Here is a 20,411-nt window from a genome sequence, read left to right on the forward strand (position 1 = left end):
TATGATGTTCAATTTATTTTCTTTTAGTTTTAGCTCTTTAATGGTAATTTTCTAGGGTATTTGCAGTGGGTAGATATTTTCTTCCTAACAACACGTCTAATAGAAAATCTACCCAAAGGCAATTCTGTATTAGAAAGCAAGATGTCAGTTATGCATGAAAATAGTCTAAGCACTGACATACATGATAAATTTATTGATTTATACAATCATTATCTTAAAGTCATATTTTATTATGATTTTTTATTTGTCAAAAATTTAAAAATTGTATAGAAATTAAAATCTAGAAAATAACCACCGGTAATTATGTATTAAGAGTATATATATGATAGTAGAATTGTAATTAGGAAGTGTGTAGTTATTTGCTGTTTGTGGACAGAGAATGCTTTCTAAAAGAGGCTTAAGTGTATTGTTGTATCATTATGTGTAATTTTACAGTTATATTTCATTAGTTTTTGGAGAGTGGGCAGGAAGCCTAATTTTAAGATGAAGAATACAGTTATGTCCTCCTATAACTGAACAAGGGATTGGTGAGACAGATGCTTTTATCTTAATCTTACTCAGCTGACCCTTTCTTAAGGATCACATTTTGTATTTTGTATATGGAATTAACTTTGAGCAGATTTTATACGATCAATAATATCAATGAGCCCTGGCCAATTTTTTTGGGCAAGGGTAGAATTTTTTTTTGAAGATCTGAGTTATAATAAGAAAAATTTTATTCATCCATCTGCTTTCTTTTCTATTCCACTTTTCTCTCTGTCTTTCTCTTCCTTTTTTTTTTTTTTTTTATCACAATCCCTTCCACATCCATTACTTACTCTTTTTACCTTTTTCATTTTCTCCCTTATTCTCACCCAAATCCACCCTAAATTGGGGTTATGAATATCATAACTCTTATAATAAAAAAACATGCCAACAATAATATAGAAATCTTAATATTCAGGCTAGTATTTTCTTTCAACATGCAATTATAACAGGACATGCACACACACACGCATTATCTACTTTGACATGGATGAGAAGGCAAAGCCATAACAAACTACCATTAAAAAATGAACCCTAAGGATAAACAACAGAAACTTAAATCTTATAGTCGTCTACTTATCTTTTAATAGAATGAGTTTCCATGTGTTTTGGGACAGAAATTAGCAAGACTATATCAAACCAACATTAAAAAATGGACCCTAAGGACAAATACAATGACTTGGAATTGTAGACGTAACCAAAGAAAAAACTGACTCAAAAATATTCGATATTTTGTCAGAAGTAAATGAAAAGGACAATGAATCCAATTGGTGGGGGCAACCAGCATAACTTGGGGAGCAAGTTGTAGTGTTTCATGGTGATGCAATAACACGATTATATATATATATCCTTGAAAATGTTTATCCTTTCACTTGGTAAAGAAACTCAAAGATATAACAATGATATAGTTGTCAAAAATAAGATCAGACTAATCGGTTTAACCAAGAATTAGTATAATGACTAGTTCAGAGACTCTAAAAAGTTAGATGAGTTCATAATCAATGAGAATTGGTCATGAGTTATTGCTTTTCATTTTTTTTTAATTTCAACTTTAATATAAAATATTTTAACGATAAATAAAAATACATATTTAATAAATATTTCAAATAGATAAAATTATTCTAACAATTGTTATTATTATTTTTTATAAAAATATAATTTACTCATTTATATTAATTTATAATTTTTCATATCTTGATTTTTATAATTTTGTATCATATTAATTTATTATTTTTTGTTCTAAATATAAAATTATTATTGTTAATGGACATTACTGTATTTTAACAAACATAAACTCGAGTGAGTGTTGTGGTATTTTTTATTAGACTTTTATGTATATTTTGAATGTTAGGGACTTGTAAAAGGATGTTTATTTTAGTTTTTAATGTTATAAAGTTATGTAATATTATATTTATTTAGTATTATTTCATAAGAAATTTAATTATTATTATTTCATTAATACCGGTTCAACCACGATTTAACGATTAAATCATTGAACTTTAAACCAATATTTTGACGAGTTCATTGATTGACTGGTACTAGCTTAGTAAATGAACCCAAATTTCAAGCAAGGACCATATTTTAAGACATGCTTTTTCATATCCGATAAATCGTCAATGATAAACGCAATCCAAAATGTGGTTAAAGCTAATTTTGTACAAGATCAATTTCAAATGAGAAAAAAAAAATTAAATCATCATCCATCATGCCAAAAAATAGCAATATCAATGTAATAATTAGTAATTTTAATTTGATTGTTAAAATTAAGAAAAAAATATATTTGTAGTCCTTGAACTTTCGGTCAAACTTAGTCTTTGTCCTTGAACTTTCAAATTGATAAAATAAGTCCTTTAACTTTTCAAACTATGTGAATTTCGTCTTTCTTTGCTAATTTCTTTAGTGTATATGCTGACGTGACAAATGGTTAACGGACATTGTGATCTGGAACGTCATTTGAAATTTATTTCAATAACCACCAAAATGTGTAAATTTAATAAAAGAAAATTTGCAATCAACCACAATAGAATAAAGGAAATTTTCTTTAATTTGATTCCTCACCAAAATGAGTTCGACAGGGCCATTTCAATCTTCAATCAAAACTAGTGAAATTCAACTCAACAGCATTGCGTTGTGAGTGCTAAGAGCAGTACATCCAAATCCCTAAACAAATACCACAGAACAAATTAAAACCATGACGTTGAAGAAGAACAATTTTTTGCAAATTAAAGAGGAATTAGAGCTGAAAAAAAATCATAATTGAGAAGAGATCAGAAGGATCACTTTGTAAGCCACACAAAGCCTTAACTAGCGCACAACACCTTTGCTCAAGAATTTCATAATGACGAGATACATAAGGCAAAATTCACATGATCTTGCAATAATGCAACATGCATCTTTCTTGTCATAAAAAACTACTAAACCAAATCTTGGAACATCATTCCTCATTCGTAACATGTTCAACCAAATCTTAGAAGACCTGTCCAACTTAAAAATATTGATTTCAAACTTCGAAGGAATTAATGTAAATAATTTTTTTTAAAACAACCAAAATCAAAATTTGTTAATTTTGCATAGACTAAAAACAATGTTAAGTTTTTTCGCTGATTCTGACACACTACACCCGTTCCCACGGCACAACAAGTCGACGAGAGGGAAGAATAATTGAGTAGCTAGCATCAAATAAAAGTATTGAGTTCCGCAATGCTAGGAGCAGCAGTTAGCACTTGGAAGTTAGCATGACTGTACTTAAAACTTGAAAAGGATATCAAACTTTGTAATCATATACGCGTGCTTAGTAGTGGGGAGTATAACAAACGACCAAAAGAAAGCAAAAGATGCATATAAATTGACTAAAAACAATATTCTAGTCTTTTGTTGATTGAAGGATCAAGGAGTTGAAATGGTGGGCCAAGGAAGAAACTTGCGGCTCAAGACTAAAATAATAAATCACAAATCAAATTACTGGATCTCCAAATTTCATCTACAATCAGATTAACCTCAGAACCTGTGCATTTACTTTTTTTATAAAAAAAAAGATTGATTTTGTTGGCCGTTCCGGCTGTCGTTAAAATATTTAGATATCGATTTTGTGGCTGCTTATAAGTTTGTTTAAAGGTTATTTGTCTTCAGAAAAACCAACGTGTAGTTGTTTGCTAATGATGCCTAGTTTTAGTTAACCATAATTTGCTGTTTATTTCAACCGATTAGAGACTTATTAGTTTTTTATTTAAGCTCTTGCTATAAAGGTTCAAAGTGTGCAAAATTCAAGTTACAAATCTAGAATATATAATGTCAGTTTTTGCTCCTCTCTTCTTCTTCTTTATACGTTTATATACTTGTCCTTTATATTATGTTTATATTTTTCTAACAGGTTTGAAAGGCATTAGTACTAGTCTTAGTGACAGAGACTCGTAACAGCTTATATATATCCATATAGAATGAGATGACCCGTGAGTGTCGTGGGCATGATTATTAAACTCTCGAGTTAACTCGTTAACTATTATGAGTATACATGTTTACTTACTCTTTCTGAATGTGAGTGCGAGTTGACTCTTGAGTAAATTCTTTTTTTAGAAGACTCTTGGATAGACTTTATAAATTCTAAGTAAACTTAGTATACTCTCGAGTTTACTATCGAGTCAATAAGTTAAAAAAATTAGACGAAGATATAAGTCATTTTAGATTGTTTTCTGTCTGTTTAGTATTCAATATACCTTTCATTTAATGTGTTATTCTCAAATACAAAAATATTCACCTTTAATAATATCAAACTTTTATTCTCTAATAACATCACATCCTAAATGAGAATGATCTACCACTACTATAACATTTACAAGTTATTATCTAGTAGTGATGCATTACTAGACTTGGTTATTTAAATATTGTAAAATTTATGATTTACTATTTTGTTTTATTATATTATTGAAATATTTAATTAATATGTTATTTATAGATATTTTATTTTTATTTTTATATGAAGTGGACTCTTATAGAGTTGAGTCTGCGAGTCGAGTCTTTAAAACTTTTACGAATTTATGTAAATTCTCGAGTTTGGTAACCTTAACTGTGGGGAAGACGATTCTAGATGGGTTTAATTAAAAGCATTGCGTACTCCGCATTGAAACTATTTAGGAAAAATGCATTCAATCATTATAGTTTTTTTTGCTAATGGAAGCCCTTAACAAGGTTTTTTCTATCGCTTTCATTAATCCAATGCATAAATAGTTAAAAGATAACACATGGAATTGATAACTAAAAATTGTGTCTTCCAGGTTGAATGGACGTTTAGATGAGCTATAACTAGTGGTAAACAAACACACATTAACTGTGATCAAAAGGAGAGGGGACAATTTATCACACGCAACACGCACACACATACACAATTAAAAAAACATATAAAAATTTAGAATTTAATTAAATTAATTTTATTCAAATTACTTAAATAAATTCACATAGGTAGAAGGATCACATTCGCTTTACTGTTACCAAATAAAACATATTAAAAACATCTCCGATTCAAAACAAGACCATCCAAGTTTATAAAAGAACTCAAGTTAAGTAGTGAAATAAAATAAAGTAAAATAACATGTTTGAAACATAATGCAATTAAAACAGAAACGCATGCTCCAATGTCACATCCTATCAAAGCATTGTGTCTCAACATCTTATAGTACGAGATTCTTTAAAGTCACCTGCTCCTACGAACACAAGGTTCGAGATCATCACAGGATCCAAACACAAACAACATATAGGAAGTGAGTTATCACATTTCTAAATAAAATACAAATAAACAAAGACATAAGCAAAATACATTATAGAAATATTTATAACATAGCTCAACTTAATACAATCAGGTCACCTCACCACTTTATCATTTAAAATTCATTTTCAATCACCAATCACATTTCACATGAATCACACACTTGACTCAAGACGTAACAACATTCACCAATTTCATAATAAACAATTCATAGGTGTTATGCCACAATTATACTAAGACTAAAACTTATATGCAATGTGGTATCATGTCAATGAAAAACAACACTAGAGCGCTTAAGAGTACATAACAAGACACGTCATACAATGAGTATGTCAGGTCACTTTTACTAAGTAAAATCATAAGGTGACCAATCAAGGTCACTCTATTTTACGAGAATGCTCAAACCTCATGAGATCAACATAGGCTTAGAAAAACAATCAAACCGAATATATTTACCCCTAAGGTCTAAACTCTGAAGAATCCATTAGGGTCTCAGCTTCCTGATTCGTTATTTTCTTGAAACTCTATTTATTTTTTAATAAAGTCTTTTTTAATTTATTTTATGAAAAATTAGGTATTACGGTTGGAATACAAGTGAGGTGAAATCCCACATCCGGTAAAAATGAAAAAGTTGAACACCATATAAGTGAGGAGAAGACCCATAAACCCGAGTCTCCAGGTTCTAGGTTAAGGTGTAGTGTCAAGTTTACTTAGATGATTGCTCATGACCCATTAAGGTAAATCTCCTAAAGTGATTGTCTACAGATTAACATAACACTATAGTAATCCTTAAAAGTTTTTTAATCACCAAATTAGTTACGTCCTTTTGTGTCTCCACTTTAGTTCTCCATAAAGACAAATGTGGTGACATTTTTTTATCTTTGAGAGACTAATTTGGTGACATTTTAATAATTGGAAGACCAAATTAGTAAAATCTGTGATAATTCCCTATTGAAAATTGACAAGTCTAAACAAAAAATTTTGTTTCATGAATTTTGAACAATTCTATTGAGATGAACTTTCTTATTTGTAGCTAATCTACTTGGGGGTGTTCTTAAAGCAGTGTCAAGTCATATATGCATGCCTTTACTAAAAATGGTTTGTTTCTGTTCATAACATGCTGTGCTGGTATGTAAATCAGGTCAATTGTTCAATATGTAGTCAGCATCAGGAGACATTTTCTTATCTAATAAAGATCTTCAAGCAAATCTTCACCAAAAATGATTAAAAATCAACATTATCTGGAATTCTAGTAAAAAGCTACCCCTTTTGTCCGATCAAAATATGCATGGCCAAGTACTTAATATACCTAATTAAAAAATATCACTTAATAGAACCTAACCTAAATCATTATTCAAAAGAAGGAAAAAGCAAGTAGATATGTAAATTTAAGCCATCCAAAGCTTCATTTATTTATTTAGCATTTTAGGATACAAAAGTCTGATACAATCTGTCAAACAAGCTGACATAGGCTGTGCACATTATGCAACAGTAGAATTGTACCTGCACATGGTTTACAAAGAAATATTTAAATTACACAGGGCATTGAGATTACCATTATTGAATTAATGACCATGAAAATGCTCACTTGCTGCTTAATTTAGATATTTCATTATGATAAGAAAGGTGCAGTAAGTTGCATCATTGTAGGACCATGTGAACTTTGCCTTGTGTATCTCATCATTTTGAAATTCTTAAAAATTCAGAAGCGGCAAGGAGCAATGAAATACATTTTATAGTAGCTTAAACAGTACCTTGGCCCTGATATAAGAGCAGTTCTGGCTGAATACTTTATGTACTATGAATGCCACTTTGCATGGCAGTCTTTCCTTACAAGAACAGAACTTCCTGATATATGCTTCCCATAGTGATTATAGAAAAGGAAATGGTGAGAATCAGTGGAGATTGCAGAGCCTGAACTGAAGAATTTGTCTGTATTAAGGACACTAGTTTGGATTGTGAGCAGGAAGCATCCTTTTTTAAGGATCCCTCCCATTTTGTATTTTGTGCCTGCTTGTTTTAGATTTTGATAGGATTGGTTATGATAAAAAATTGATTTTGAATCGTTGAATGTGATTGACATATATGTCCAAATTCATTTCAGCCATGAATTTTACATTAGAACGTGTGCATGAGCTGTGAAATTGATCTTAATGTAAACTTGTGACCACTATTAGTTTATGGAATCATCTTTGAGCAGATTTTGTGAATGAAATTAACAATCCCTGGCCAATTTTTTCAGTCAAGGGGAGAATACTTTATACAGATTTGAGCTGTAACATGAAATGTTTAACCATGATGTAGAAATCTAAATATTAAGGTTAATATTTCCTTTCAACATATGTGACTTTAATAGCATGCAAACACACACCACTTATCATCTTTGATATGAAGGAGAAAGGAAAGCCACTAATGTAACAGTACTGCTCCTTTTCCACTAGCTAGAAGGTAAAAGCAATTAAGATATGATCATGTTTGGTTTCGCTTCACTTTTGCCAAAATCAATTCATATTTTCCAAGTTGGAGGAAAAATAAGAGTTGTTTCTAGTTTTCATGGTATCACTGTAATTCTGGATCTTTCACCATCAATCCAAACATACTTGAAGAAGAGTGAAATCAATTTATAACATTAAAGACATGTTATCGTTATTGCCTCAATTTTCTTCATTTTTTTTGTTGATGGATTCTCGTAATGGATGTTGCTCCTCTAAACTGAGAGATATACTTTAGAAAATAAAGTATACTCATAATTGTTGATTAGAAAATCAATAATAATAATAATTATAATAATAATAATGATGATGATGTCGTCATAATGAATTTTAGAGTTCCACATAAAAAAAAACATCATCTAGTAGTATTTTAATAGCTAGAAATTCTGATCTTGTACTCATAGAACTGTTTATCCTTTGACAGAACGAATTTCCAATTTTTAGGGGACAAAAGTTGGTGGGGAGCACAACATATCACCGTTATAAAAATCACCTTAAGGATAAATACAATGACTTTGAAATGGTGGGGTCAATGAAGAAAATTGACTCAAAAGATTCGAAGTTCTGTTACAAGAACATGGAAAGGACAATGAGTAGTTCACAACTTGAAAAGTTGAAATGGTAAACTTGGGGAGCAAGTCTTACTGTTTCACAAATTCGTATTACCAACTTCAGAAATGATAACTGTTAGAATTGCTTTTTGGAAAGTTCACAGTAAACTTGCATAAAATCTCACATTACATTTTATTTTTTAATCAATAGGTAGTTTTCAAATTGTTAACATTTCACGTTAAATTTTGTGCATATTTTTTCGTAATAAGAAGAGGGCTAATAATACATTTTTAACTTAATTATTCTTTTTAACACATTACTTTTATTGATCATAAATAATTGCATTAGACCAAGTTTAGATATTAACTTGTGTACCGGATAAAGTATCTGGTTAGACCGAATGGATATTTGACACATTCAAACTAAACACATCTTTCAGTTACGTATTTATATATGTCGAATAGTACATATTGACTTTCAGCATGTATGAACAATGAGCATAATTAAGAATCATGATGTGGTATGTTCACAGGCCTAACAAGTTTAGTATAAAAATGGGATAAAAGACTAATTTATTCTCGCCTACTCATTATATATCATTAATAGCTCTGAGTCAAGTCTTCACTTGAGGGTCAGAGTGTCTTTTACATGTACCTTACACTTTACAACATACTCATACACCTGAATCAATAACAAATAAACAATCTTTCGACACAATAAAAGACCCTTTAGCAAAAGGATTAATACCTAATCCATTTGCGATAGGAACAACTTGTCTTAAGTTTATAAACACTCACATATCCCTAAATAACAACAGTTGGATTTGCAGTATCACTCGATACAGTGACAAATTATGAAATTTTAATTTGCTATCTTTCTGTGTGTATGAGTGTCCACATGAGTGAATGTGTTTTACTGCACAGGGCTCTTCAATTTTTTTTTAAATGATGAAGAGTTTTTAATGTGATCCTTTTTCTTATTTTAATTAACCTTACTTTTATATCATCAATTACAAAGGTTGGTGTCTTACCTTGTTCACGCTATAGAGACCAATGGTGTGTAAAGCAAAAGCGTGTCCCAATAGAATTTAGAGTAAAGTATGTTTTGGGTTTTTTCTAATAAAATTTGAAAAATATGAATTTTGTTTTTATAAATTTTTTATATTAATTTGATTCTTTTAAAAATAAAACATATTTTTATTAGTTTTCAGTAATAATTCCATTAGACATTAAGCTGACTAGACTTATAGACTTATAAGCGTAATTGAATTACAAATAAATTAAATAATTTATGTCAATTAAAATTCTCTAAAATAAATTAAAAAAAATTTTGACAGCTAAAAACTTTTAAAAATTATAATTTTTTGTTACTTCCTCGATAATTTCTCACACTTTATGATAAATTAAGAAAAAGATGAAACAACACTAAATTTTAGTGTCTTCTAAGTATGTTTGAAAGGATAAATAGAAAAAATAATTAAGTTTATTAATCATGTTAAGAATCTATTTAATGAAATTATCATTAAAAATCAATAAAAATATGTTTTATTTTTGGAAAAATCAAATTAATTCAAAAAATTCATAAAGATAAAATTAAAGCTTTTCAAATTTTACAACAATTTCAAACATATTTAACCTAGAATTATTATATATATATATATATATATATTCTCTTTGCACCTGCTATGCCATCAGCTTAAATCAAGATAAATCAACAATTGTCAAAGGGTAAACTGGTGATGGAGCAGCTTAAAAATTCCAAAGATGACGAATTACGTATTGCGTCATGCTCATGCATTGCGCGTACTACGTAAACTAATATATACTCAGTCATAGTTTTTTAATTTCAACTTTTATTTATATAAAAATACAAAAAATAATATTTTACCTTCACTTTATTAAGGAAAATAAAAGTAAAAAAATTCTTATATCAAATCAAAACATACCTCTTTTCTCTTTATTTTAACGCGTCTATTATTTTCCTCATTTATTCCTTCTCTTTATTTTTAGAGTGAAGGTCCAAATTGGTCTTTTGAAGATGAAAAATAAAATTAATTATTTAGATTTTCAAGATTATAAAAATGAGATACCAGGATTTTTAGATAATTTTATTTCATTTTTAATACATAATTAGCCCTAAGAAAGTGAATCCTATATCAATTTAATTCCAGACAAAATCATCAGTAATTTAACTTCTTGAAAATGGTAATTCAAATGAATAAAAAAAAAACTAATGTGTCCCTTGCTTAATGGTTAATTAATTAATTTATTTGTTAAGGACCAAATTGTCTCCCACATTATTCGTCAGATCGAGACAAGTTTTTGCATTTATTTATTTTTAACTTAGCTTTCACCCATTCTCACGGCCCAAAAGGTGGAGTAGCTAACATGAAACTGCTGAGTTCATTAGTGCTAGAATCAGTTAGTACTTGAAAGTTTGCATGAGTGTACTATAATAATCTTGAAAAGGATATCAAAATTTGTAATCAAGTGCTTAGTAGTGGCGAGCATAACAAACCACCAAAAGAGAGCAAAAGATGCAGAGAAATTGACTAAACAATACTATTTTTGTCGATGGAAAGAACAAGAAATTGAAATGGTGGGCCAAGGAAGAAACTTGGGGAACAAGGCTAAAATAATAAACCACAAACCAAAGTACTGCCTCTCAATATATATTTAATCTACAATCAGATTAATTAACCACGTAACCAAAGTACTGCCTACTCTAGAAATAGTTCGTAAAACAAGTCAAGTATTGCACTCTGGTAAAAATAAAATGCTAACATCAGTAAGAGTTGAATTATTTACATAGTAATTTATACAATAATATATATATATATATATATATATATATATATATATATATATATATATATATATATATATATATATATTAATTTCTTTTCATTATATCACTCATCCCGTTCCATACTTTTCTCTTTTCTCATTATCATAAAAGTTAATTATTGTGCAATTTGTTATATGAACAGCAGTATTCTTAATTCAGTAAAAAAAAAATATTCTTAATACAAATAATGTAATTATGAGATAAGTACAGCAATAAGTACATTAAAATGGAAATTCTATTCCAATTTCGTCATAGTTTGACATATATATTTACAAATATCTTTAATGAAAAAACTAAAAATGCTTAACAACTATATTTATCAATCGGCTCGAACACGACAGTGATCACGATATTGGAGTAATATTAAACATGCACAGGAAATAATAATTATACAATTTTGTTATACTTAATTATTAGTCATACATGAAAGGACACATTTAAAGACTAACTTTTATAATTTCATACTTTTTTGCGAGTAAAATTTATACTGAGTGTCAATTTGAGGAGAAATTAATACTAGTAGGTAGTACATGATTATTACTATCCCTAGCAATGAAATGTTACTAATTTAATTTTTTAAATTGAAAAATATAAATGGATGTCATCTTAGTTGAAATTATGGATAGTTGACCGTCTTGAACTAGTAACTAATAATATTGTAAGCAGATCAAATTATTAGGATTATATTCATTTAAATTTGAGTGTACAATATTAATATATATATATATATATATATATATATATATATATATATATATTAAGGGAATAAAAAAAATTAAATTATCAACTAATTTATTTATAACTAAAATTTAAATTATAATAACTTATAACCAATTATTTTATGGTATCAATAGTCTCATCGTAGAATGTGTATTCAGTTTTTTTTTAATATCTTTTAATTTTTACAATTTAATTTTTTTACATTTTATCTTTGTAAATTTTTTTCAATCATTACAAACTATGTTTATTTTACTTTTTTTTTATACTTTAAATAATATCTTTTTTCATTATTAGAACACTAAAAATATATTTAATGTGCGTTTTATAAAAACAAAACACGCACGGTTATGCAGAACAGAACAGGAAGAATTCCTATATATTTTATTTTTCCAACGATACCTTGTTTGCTAAGGAGTCAATGTCTTTGGCAATATAAATATGAAGAGCGAATCCACAAGACGAACACAAACACTGAAAACACGCACTTTCTCCTTTCTTAGTTGCTACTTCTGCATCTCCCCTTCCCTTCTTTCATTCTTTGTCACAAAACTACAAAGTCACTGAGTTTAGTGTTTCGCCAAAACCAATGGATGATGATATTGTAGGACTCGGTTTTCGTCCAACAGAAGAAGAACTTGTGGACTTTTACCTCAAACACATGTTGCTCGGCAATGATCCCCGTGCCCACGTCATCCCTGTCATTGATCTTTGCGATGTGGAACCTTGGGATGTACCAGGTAATCTAAACACCCCTTTGTCCTTTTTCTTTCTCTTATCTTTACTTCCACTGTTGTTTGATTCTTTCCTTGTGCTCAAAATAGTGATGTTAGCAAAATCATCATCAGCTATACGATTTGGTGACCCATATTGGTTTTTCTTCAGCCCTGTTGATTTCAAGTATTCAAGAAGTAAAAGGTTTAACAGGACAACCAAGTGTGGCTTCTGGAAAGCCACTGGGAAAGACCGTGACATTAGGACAGGGGACACTAACACCGTCATTGGGACTAAGAAGACTCTTGTTTACTATCAAGGCCGTGTTTCCTGTGGTGTCAAGTCCAACTGGGTTATTCACGAATATCATGCTGTTACCTTTCATGAAAGCCAGGTTGGTATGGGTTTTATTCAAGAAATTTTAACACTGCTCGAAAATAATCTTTCTACTAAATTAAGTATGTAATATGTATGTACTTTGTAGGCTTTGATATTTAGAGGGCCATTTATGTAGTACTAGTATAGTATGTACATCTTAAGCTTTGATAGAGGAATGTTTTTATATAAGAATGAGAGGAGTTAATCTAGAGATACATTCATACTTGGATTATAATTTCTAAAGATTTAATGTCATGTGGTTACTTTAAAATAGTTAAGTGATTTTTTTGAAAATATCATGCCTTGTATGTTTTAATCGTAGTTATTTACAATAAGATCTTATGGACAATGTTTATTTTTCTTACACTCATCAAAAAGGCCATCTCACTAGATATGAAATATTTTAGCTTATAAATGTGACTGATGACCTTCCTATAATCTCTTTTAAAGCTTATTTCAATGAGTTTTACATGGAAGCTTATCAAAACAAGCTTTTTTTAGTTTATTCCATTGAGCTTCTCGACAAAGCATATGGATAATCTCTCATGTGATTTATTGGATTAGTGTTTAATTAAATCTTTTGTCTAGGCACTCTCAAAATTCATCATCGGTGTTCATCAAAGACTTTCAATTTCTTATGTATACATTAGTCTGATTTTTCCTGGTTTTTTTATTTGTGTGAATTGCATCAAATAAATGCTGATTATACACCAAATTTCGCAGAGGACTTTTGTTTTATGTTGCTTGATCAAGAAACCTGGGAAAGCAACTGAAGGTGGAACTGATGCACTGATCTGCGATGAAGGGGAGCCCAGTAGAAGCATGGTTTCTGACTTTGAAAATCAGGCAACAGCAGAAGGAATTCCATCTGTAAGCTGAAGCATCCTTCATGGACATATTTACACTCTGCCATGTGAAACATGCTGAGAACTGATACTTGTTCCATATATATATCTATATCTATATATATATATATATATATATATATATATATACATATTTTTTTTTTTCAGGAAGGTACTTTTACCGGAATGGAAACAATCTTTCAGGCAACCCCTTGGGCAGAGAATTGCTTCTCTCCAATACAACAGTCTCCGACTAGTATTGAGCAGGAAGGAGCATCCTTTCCAAACTATGCATTTAACAATGCCTATTTTAGAAATGAAGACAATGTTATGCGGAATCCATTTGAAACTACAAAGGAAGATGAATTCCTGAATTCAATCTTAGCCGGTGAAAGTATAGTTATCAATGAAGAAAATAAGCATAATTTTGTCCATAGCTCCACCCAATCAGAGTCATTGAAGACAATATTATTGAAGACTAGACAACTTCGTATGATGGGAACTAAAATCTAAGTTAGTTCCATTAATGGATTACTGGCAGCTATTTAGGAGTATATGTTATAAAATATAAATAGTTCTATAATAGCAAATTTATTAGAAAACAATTCTGTATTAGAAATTGCATAATGACAGTTTATGCATAAAAAATAACTATGGCCAGTTTATGTATTGAGATTTAGGAGTATATAATCTAATAGTAAATCTATTACAAAGTATTAAAAACTGCATGATAGAAGTTATTAGGAAGTGTGTGTAGTTGTTTGCAGTTTATGGACAAAGAATACTCGGTGTAGGAGACTTTTGTCTCTAGGACAACAAGTGTATTTTGTATCGATGTATTTTGTGTGATTTTAGTATTCAATAATATATTTTTAGTTTTTGGAGTGTGAGCAAGAAGCCTAGTTTTAAGATGAAAAATAGAGTTATCTCCCCCTATTAACTGAATAAAGGATTGATGAAACAGCTTATTTCATCTTAATAATGCTCAGTTGACCATTGTTTATCTGCAGCAAGGATGTCTTATTATTCTGGACCATAAGGCCTTATGAGAAATATTGAACTTCTATGCATATATGTGCAAAAGCCATAAAAGAATCCCTTTCTTAAGGATCCCATTTTGTATTTTGTATATGGAATCAAGTTTGAGCAGATTTTCTATGACCAATATTAATGAGCCCTGACCATTTTTTTCGTGCAAGTGGAGAAAATTTTATAAAGATTTGAGTTGTAATAAGAAATGCCTAACCAGAATATAGAAAATCTAAACATTTTCAACATACAACTCTAACAAGGCATGCATACACGCACTTCTTATCTACTTTGACATGAATGAGAAGGGAAAGCCATTCGAATGTATTTCGAAACTCAATCCTGCTTCACTTCTCACTATGTTTATAGCTCTTTTTAGTTTGACCATCATTTGGCTTCTATACATGAATTTAATAAGACAAGTTTTATGCTTCAAATTAGTATAAGAAAAATAGCATTGTTTTAGAATGATCATTTTAACTCATTTAAAAAATATAAAGGACTAAATTCAACTTTTTAAAAAATAAGATTCCAAATTAAATATAATTAAAAACATAAAGGAAAAAAAGTTTATTTTAGCATAAAATAAACTAAGAACTGACACTTAGTTCACATTTGTTTAGGTGTATTCTTTGCCAGAAGTGAATCTGGAATCAATCTTTCCAACACCTCCTCAGACAGAGGAATATGACTTGCCCTCACTGCAACAGTCTTCAATTGTCGTAGAACAGGAACCATCTCCCATGGTTCCTTGATTTCCAATGCTTATTTTGGGGAGGAAAACATAATTGTGCATACTACATTGGAAACCATTGAAGAGGAAGACCATCTTGATAATATATATTGATAAGTTCTTGAATGAAATTTTAGTTGGCCAGGATGCATTTAATGGGAATGAAACAATACCTGCTTTGAACAAGTCATATGATGAAAGCAGAGAAACAGTGTTAACCACTGTCTGCACACGTAAAGATTACTCCTCCAAAGTGAGGGGGTGCATTTTTAGAGGATAAAGTACATTGTTGGAGAATAGGTCCCACATTGATAGTTAGAAACCATATTGATAGGTTTAAAAGTTAAAGGGGATATAAATGTGAGAGTTTTGAGTCAAAAGTGTCAAGGCATTTTTGGACAAACTGGCCACTCAAACTAAGCTCACTTTAGAGGGGTGAAACTGAGAAAAATATGTGTACGGACACTGCTTATAAACAAATTGTCTCATAACTCATAAGCATATTCCTTTGAGCTTGTGAGTGCATGTTTGTGAATGGTGTGGCTGTAGCTGTGGGTACAATACCCATGGAAGAAAGCTCATGAATCTACCATCCAATTATCCTGGTTTTCTCATTACTTATAAAACTGTTTACAGTTTTTTCTCAAGTGAGATATTCATAAAATGTAAAGCTCAATATTGGTTATTGTTCTGCACAAACTTGGAATGTCTAACAATTCTTCTTCAGCTTGATGATGGTGGAGGTGGTTGGAACCAGATGCGAGGCAATGGCCACTTGCAAGCACACCGACACCCAAGTGAGTGTTGGGAGCAATAGAGTAACATTATCTAGTGAAAGTTACATAGCTGGGGGGTGCCTACTTCCTGTGTATATATATATGAGAGAAGTAGGAATGATTAGGTAGGAGAAGTGATGGGATGGTTGTCAGGACATCAACTGCCCCATGGACAGGAGACATACACTGTCATGGAGCATGAAGTAAATTACATTCCTGAGGAGAGAGAAGATCATAGGTTGGGTTAATCCCACTTAGGCCCCCCTAGAGGTGCATCTTGGCTCATTGAGGTAAAAGAGCCAGAATATATGATGCCGAGTGGGAGTGTGTGGGGCTCCTATTGGGCCCGATTGAGTATTGGACCTTTATTGGGCCTAAGGATGTTGTGGAACAGTTTTAAGCCCAATGAAGATTGAATATTATAAATATGTTTCTAGTCCCTTAATAATTTCTGACTATAAATTATCAAAAAGAGACAAAAAGAAAGTAATTGAGAATCAGGGTGTCTGCTAACCAAATTCCTCTAGATAACTATATCTATTAATTTTCTGTTGAAATTGTTACAGCATGTGGCAGTTTTCTAGGCACTAGTTCATCAGTGTGTAATGAACATAATGGTTCAAGGGAAAACTAGGTAATGTCAATGGTGAAATCATCACATGATGCTGTTTATGCTCACCCTCCTTCAGTGTCATCTAGAATTGAAGTTAACCTAGAGAAATAGGATAGTACCTTTGATGATAATTTCTTGTGAGTTGACACATTTGGTAGTTCACTCCATCCTAGGTTCCTTATCCAGAGTGTTAGCCCTCTTTCACCTTCGAGGGCTATATCTCCACCTTCAAGAAGATGCAAAAGTAAATATCACCCAAAGTCAATCAACTTTATGTCACTGAGAGATGATGGCTCTCAAGGACATAGAAATGGTTCAAGCCAAGCTGCTACACGACAGATAGACATGGAGAAGCCTGTCTTTTTTATGTGAAACATGTTTCATTTGTGGCAAATTTTAATTTTAGCATGCCATTGATGAACCTTAGTTAAACAAAGAGCAGAGGAAAGCTCAGGGTACCATTTCATGAAAGAAATTGGAAACCAAGAGCAATCTATATCATCTGGTGTCATTGGAAAGGGTTGTTTCATTCACTTGGAGACTCCCTTGGTGAAAAGATCATAGTTTTTCTTCACATGGAGTTTTGCTTGGTCTTTGCATGGTTTTGAATTTCACCATGACGTGGTGCAAAAGGTGAAGCTCAAAGGGCTCTCTCAATGATGCAAGCATACTGCATCTTTCTTATCATAATGAAATTTCTGCACGCAGTTTGTAATTTGTTGCATACTCTTGAAATTTCTGCACGCAGTTTGTATTATGTACATTTCTTGACTTGTGTTTTATAAAACCTGAACTTCAAACAAAGAAAATATGGAATATTCTATTAGTGTAGACTTCCTTCAATGTGGCTAATATCTTTGCTATTTCTTGAGAGTTTTATTGAGAGAAATAGGTTGGCCTATCTAGATTACTGGATATGTCTAGTTGTCTACGTTAGCTCTGATTGAGGTTCATTCCAAGCTCTTCCAACACAACAGCTTGCTTCTTTGTTATTTACTAATTCCTAATTACTATATGCATGTTTGGTTTACCGTTGAAAAATCCTTAAATGGGCGTTGAATCAAAAGTTCTGAATTTTTATTTCTCACAAAAGATACATGAGAGTATCTGCATGTTCAACCTAACGTTTAAGCAAACACAGACAATTATCTATTACGTACCAAAGTTAGATTACTTTGAATTGTCTCATAATATCAATAACTTGTTTGCCTGTTTGAGCTCTCAGATTTCTTCTTTGAAGAGTGATTTGATGCATGTGTTGGTTTAGCTTTAATTTTGTTGGCTTATCTAAGTTGATTTTTATTTTTTTATTTTATGTTAAGTTATTTTAAATACAAAATAAATTAACTTGAATACAATGTTTAACTAGAGTGAAGTGATTAATGTAACATTATTTTAATGTGATAAAATTTTACATTGACAAGTTTCGCCATTAAGAAAATGAGATTTACATTTATTTTTTACACGTGCATAACATATTTTCACTAAAATAACTTTTAATAGTAAGTTTCGATTAAATAATATGCACCCCCTAAAAAATATGCCTGTAAAATATAAAATAATTTGTTTAGTCAACTTTTGATAAAAGTTCCGTAAAGGTATTTATGAAGAGTTTAATTTTCATTAGTATTAATTTAAAAAAAAAAACTAAAAAAGTGTACTATTACTAATTAAAAATTATTTTAAATATAATTTTTAAATAAATTAAGAAGTTCCTTAATATGAAGAATGTTATTAGATAACTTGGATTACGTTGAAAAATTTGAACATCTGGGAAAAATGAAAACAGACAAAATTAACAAATTGACAATATTTTCCACACAAGGACAAAAAATTGACATGGGGTGAGAGAGGCTCGAACTCTCGACCTCAGGATCACTCAACATAGCTATGAGACCTACGCGCTAGCCAACTGCGCCACCACCCCATCTGCTATTGTAATGGAGTAATACATTTTAATAGAATAATTTATTATTTGTCAAATTTAATTTTCAATATACTCTGTATTCATAATTTGGATCAATCCGTGAAGCTCTGGAGATTGTTATTGGCACTACTTCAATTGGAAGAAATGTTAACAGGTAACAAGATGTGCACACACACAATTTAATGCTTGCATGAGTAAGAGAAGAAAGAATACTAAAAAATTATAGAGAGAATAACAGCATAACATTTCTGGTTCCAAGGCTCTTATATCCCCTCTCATAAACAAAAAACAATCTCTGTTTTTTTCACTTGTCACAAACATGGCAACTGGACAAGCTTCTATTTGTGCTTGCTATATGTTATATGACTACTACGTCTGGAGAAAAGTAACTGAGCCTGCAATGGTTCTTCAACTCAAGGAAAATAACAGATTATGTCAATGCATCCATACAAGAAGATGATTCATCCCATTATATTTATGTCCATTTCCTATAAATCTCCTTTTTTTTACTTGAATTGAACCATGTTCTTGTTAGAACTTAATCCACATTTTACTAATCATTAACTTTCAAAAGCATCATGCATGAATGGTATGTTACGAGAAACTCATGGCCGTTTTAGTTATGCTCCTAAGGCTACATAATTTTGAACATATTAGTCAAGCAGGAACTTGTGTAATTTCATAGGTAACCATAGAAATCAAATGATGCGAGCCAAGGTAGTTTATTGGGGACTATAGTGGCACGGGAGAGTTACTTGGATCTGTTATAGCCTATGAAGCACCGACACGGACACTGGACACGACACGGACACGGACACGTGGACACCTGTAATGTTCAAAATATAGAACGTAGTACGGGTGTCGTGTCGGTGTCGAAACGCGTGTCGGACACCGGACACGGCAAGGGACTGAAGTGTCCGTGCTTCATAGGTTATAGCCTATGACAGGGTTTTAAATATCGGTCATGATCGTGATTTAGATCGTAACATCAAAGTTTTTTAATTGTCTGTGACAGCAATGTGACCGCAGTTAGGACTGTATCGATCATATTTATCCACAATTTGTCGTGATATCAACCAACGCGACAAAGTCATAGGACGATAGTGATCACTATTTAAAACCTTGGCCTGTGACCACTGCAATAGCCTGTGGCCACAACAAGTTCTGTTTTCACCGTTACATTCTTCATGAATCCGTGACTGAAGATCTCATATATAGTAGGACTTGGGATAAAAACCCAATACGCACATAAACATAAATTAGAGAATTAGATAATATAATAAATAAAGTAAGAAAGATAGAACCGTGACGAATAAGTTTGAACAACACCAATAAGATTTTCTATTATATTCTTAATTATTCTTTAAAGTTGTCTAGAGTTGGGTTTGTTTTCTTCTGTGTATATGTATTAGCAGAAAAGGAAAATTTTCAGAAAAAAAAATGTTAGAATTTAGGTATTGACTATTGAGATTTGAGCGTTGTTGAATATAATTCGGTAATCCAA

General features: G+C 30.9%; 1 protein-coding gene and 1 non-coding gene across 2 annotated transcripts; one reads left to right on the forward strand and one right to left on the reverse strand.

Moving 5' to 3' along the window:
* Positions 1-12,329: 12,329 nt before the first annotated feature.
* On the forward strand, positions 12,330-14,710 carry LOC100786383 (NAC domain-containing protein 91). The gene is made up of 4 exons (XM_003528707.4): positions 12,330-12,632; positions 12,717-13,000; positions 13,708-13,854; positions 13,998-14,710. The coding sequence occupies exons 1-4, from the start codon at positions 12,482-12,484 to the stop codon at positions 14,340-14,342; spliced, it is 927 nt and encodes a 308-aa protein (XP_003528755.1). The 5' UTR covers positions 12,330-12,481; the 3' UTR covers positions 14,343-14,710.
* A 4,110-nt stretch (positions 14,711-18,820) lies between these two features.
* TRNAM-CAU (transfer RNA methionine (anticodon CAU)) lies at positions 18,821-18,907 on the reverse strand. Its single transcript is given in 2 exon segments — positions 18,821-18,856; positions 18,870-18,907. It is a non-coding gene; the product is annotated as a tRNA-Met (tRNA).
* Between the last annotated feature and the right edge of the window lie 1,504 nt (positions 18,908-20,411).

This window comes from Glycine max, chromosome 7 (assembly GCF_000004515.6).
Source record: "Glycine max cultivar Williams 82 chromosome 7, Glycine_max_v4.0, whole genome shotgun sequence".
NCBI lineage: Eukaryota > Viridiplantae > Streptophyta > Magnoliopsida > Fabales > Fabaceae > Glycine > Glycine max.

Excerpts from the sequence above, each read along its gene's own strand:
- LOC100786383 (XM_003528707.4), top strand. The coding sequence starts at position 12,482 with ATGGATGATGATATTGTAGGACTCGGTTTTCGTCCAACAGAAGAAGAA. Across the intron at positions 12,633-12,716 it reads GGAACCTTGGGATGTACCAG|TGATGTTAGCAAAATCATCA; the intron begins GTAATCTAAACA and ends TGCTCAAAATAG. Across the intron at positions 13,001-13,707 it reads TTACCTTTCATGAAAGCCAG|AGGACTTTTGTTTTATGTTG; the intron begins GTTGGTATGGGT and ends CAAATTTCGCAG.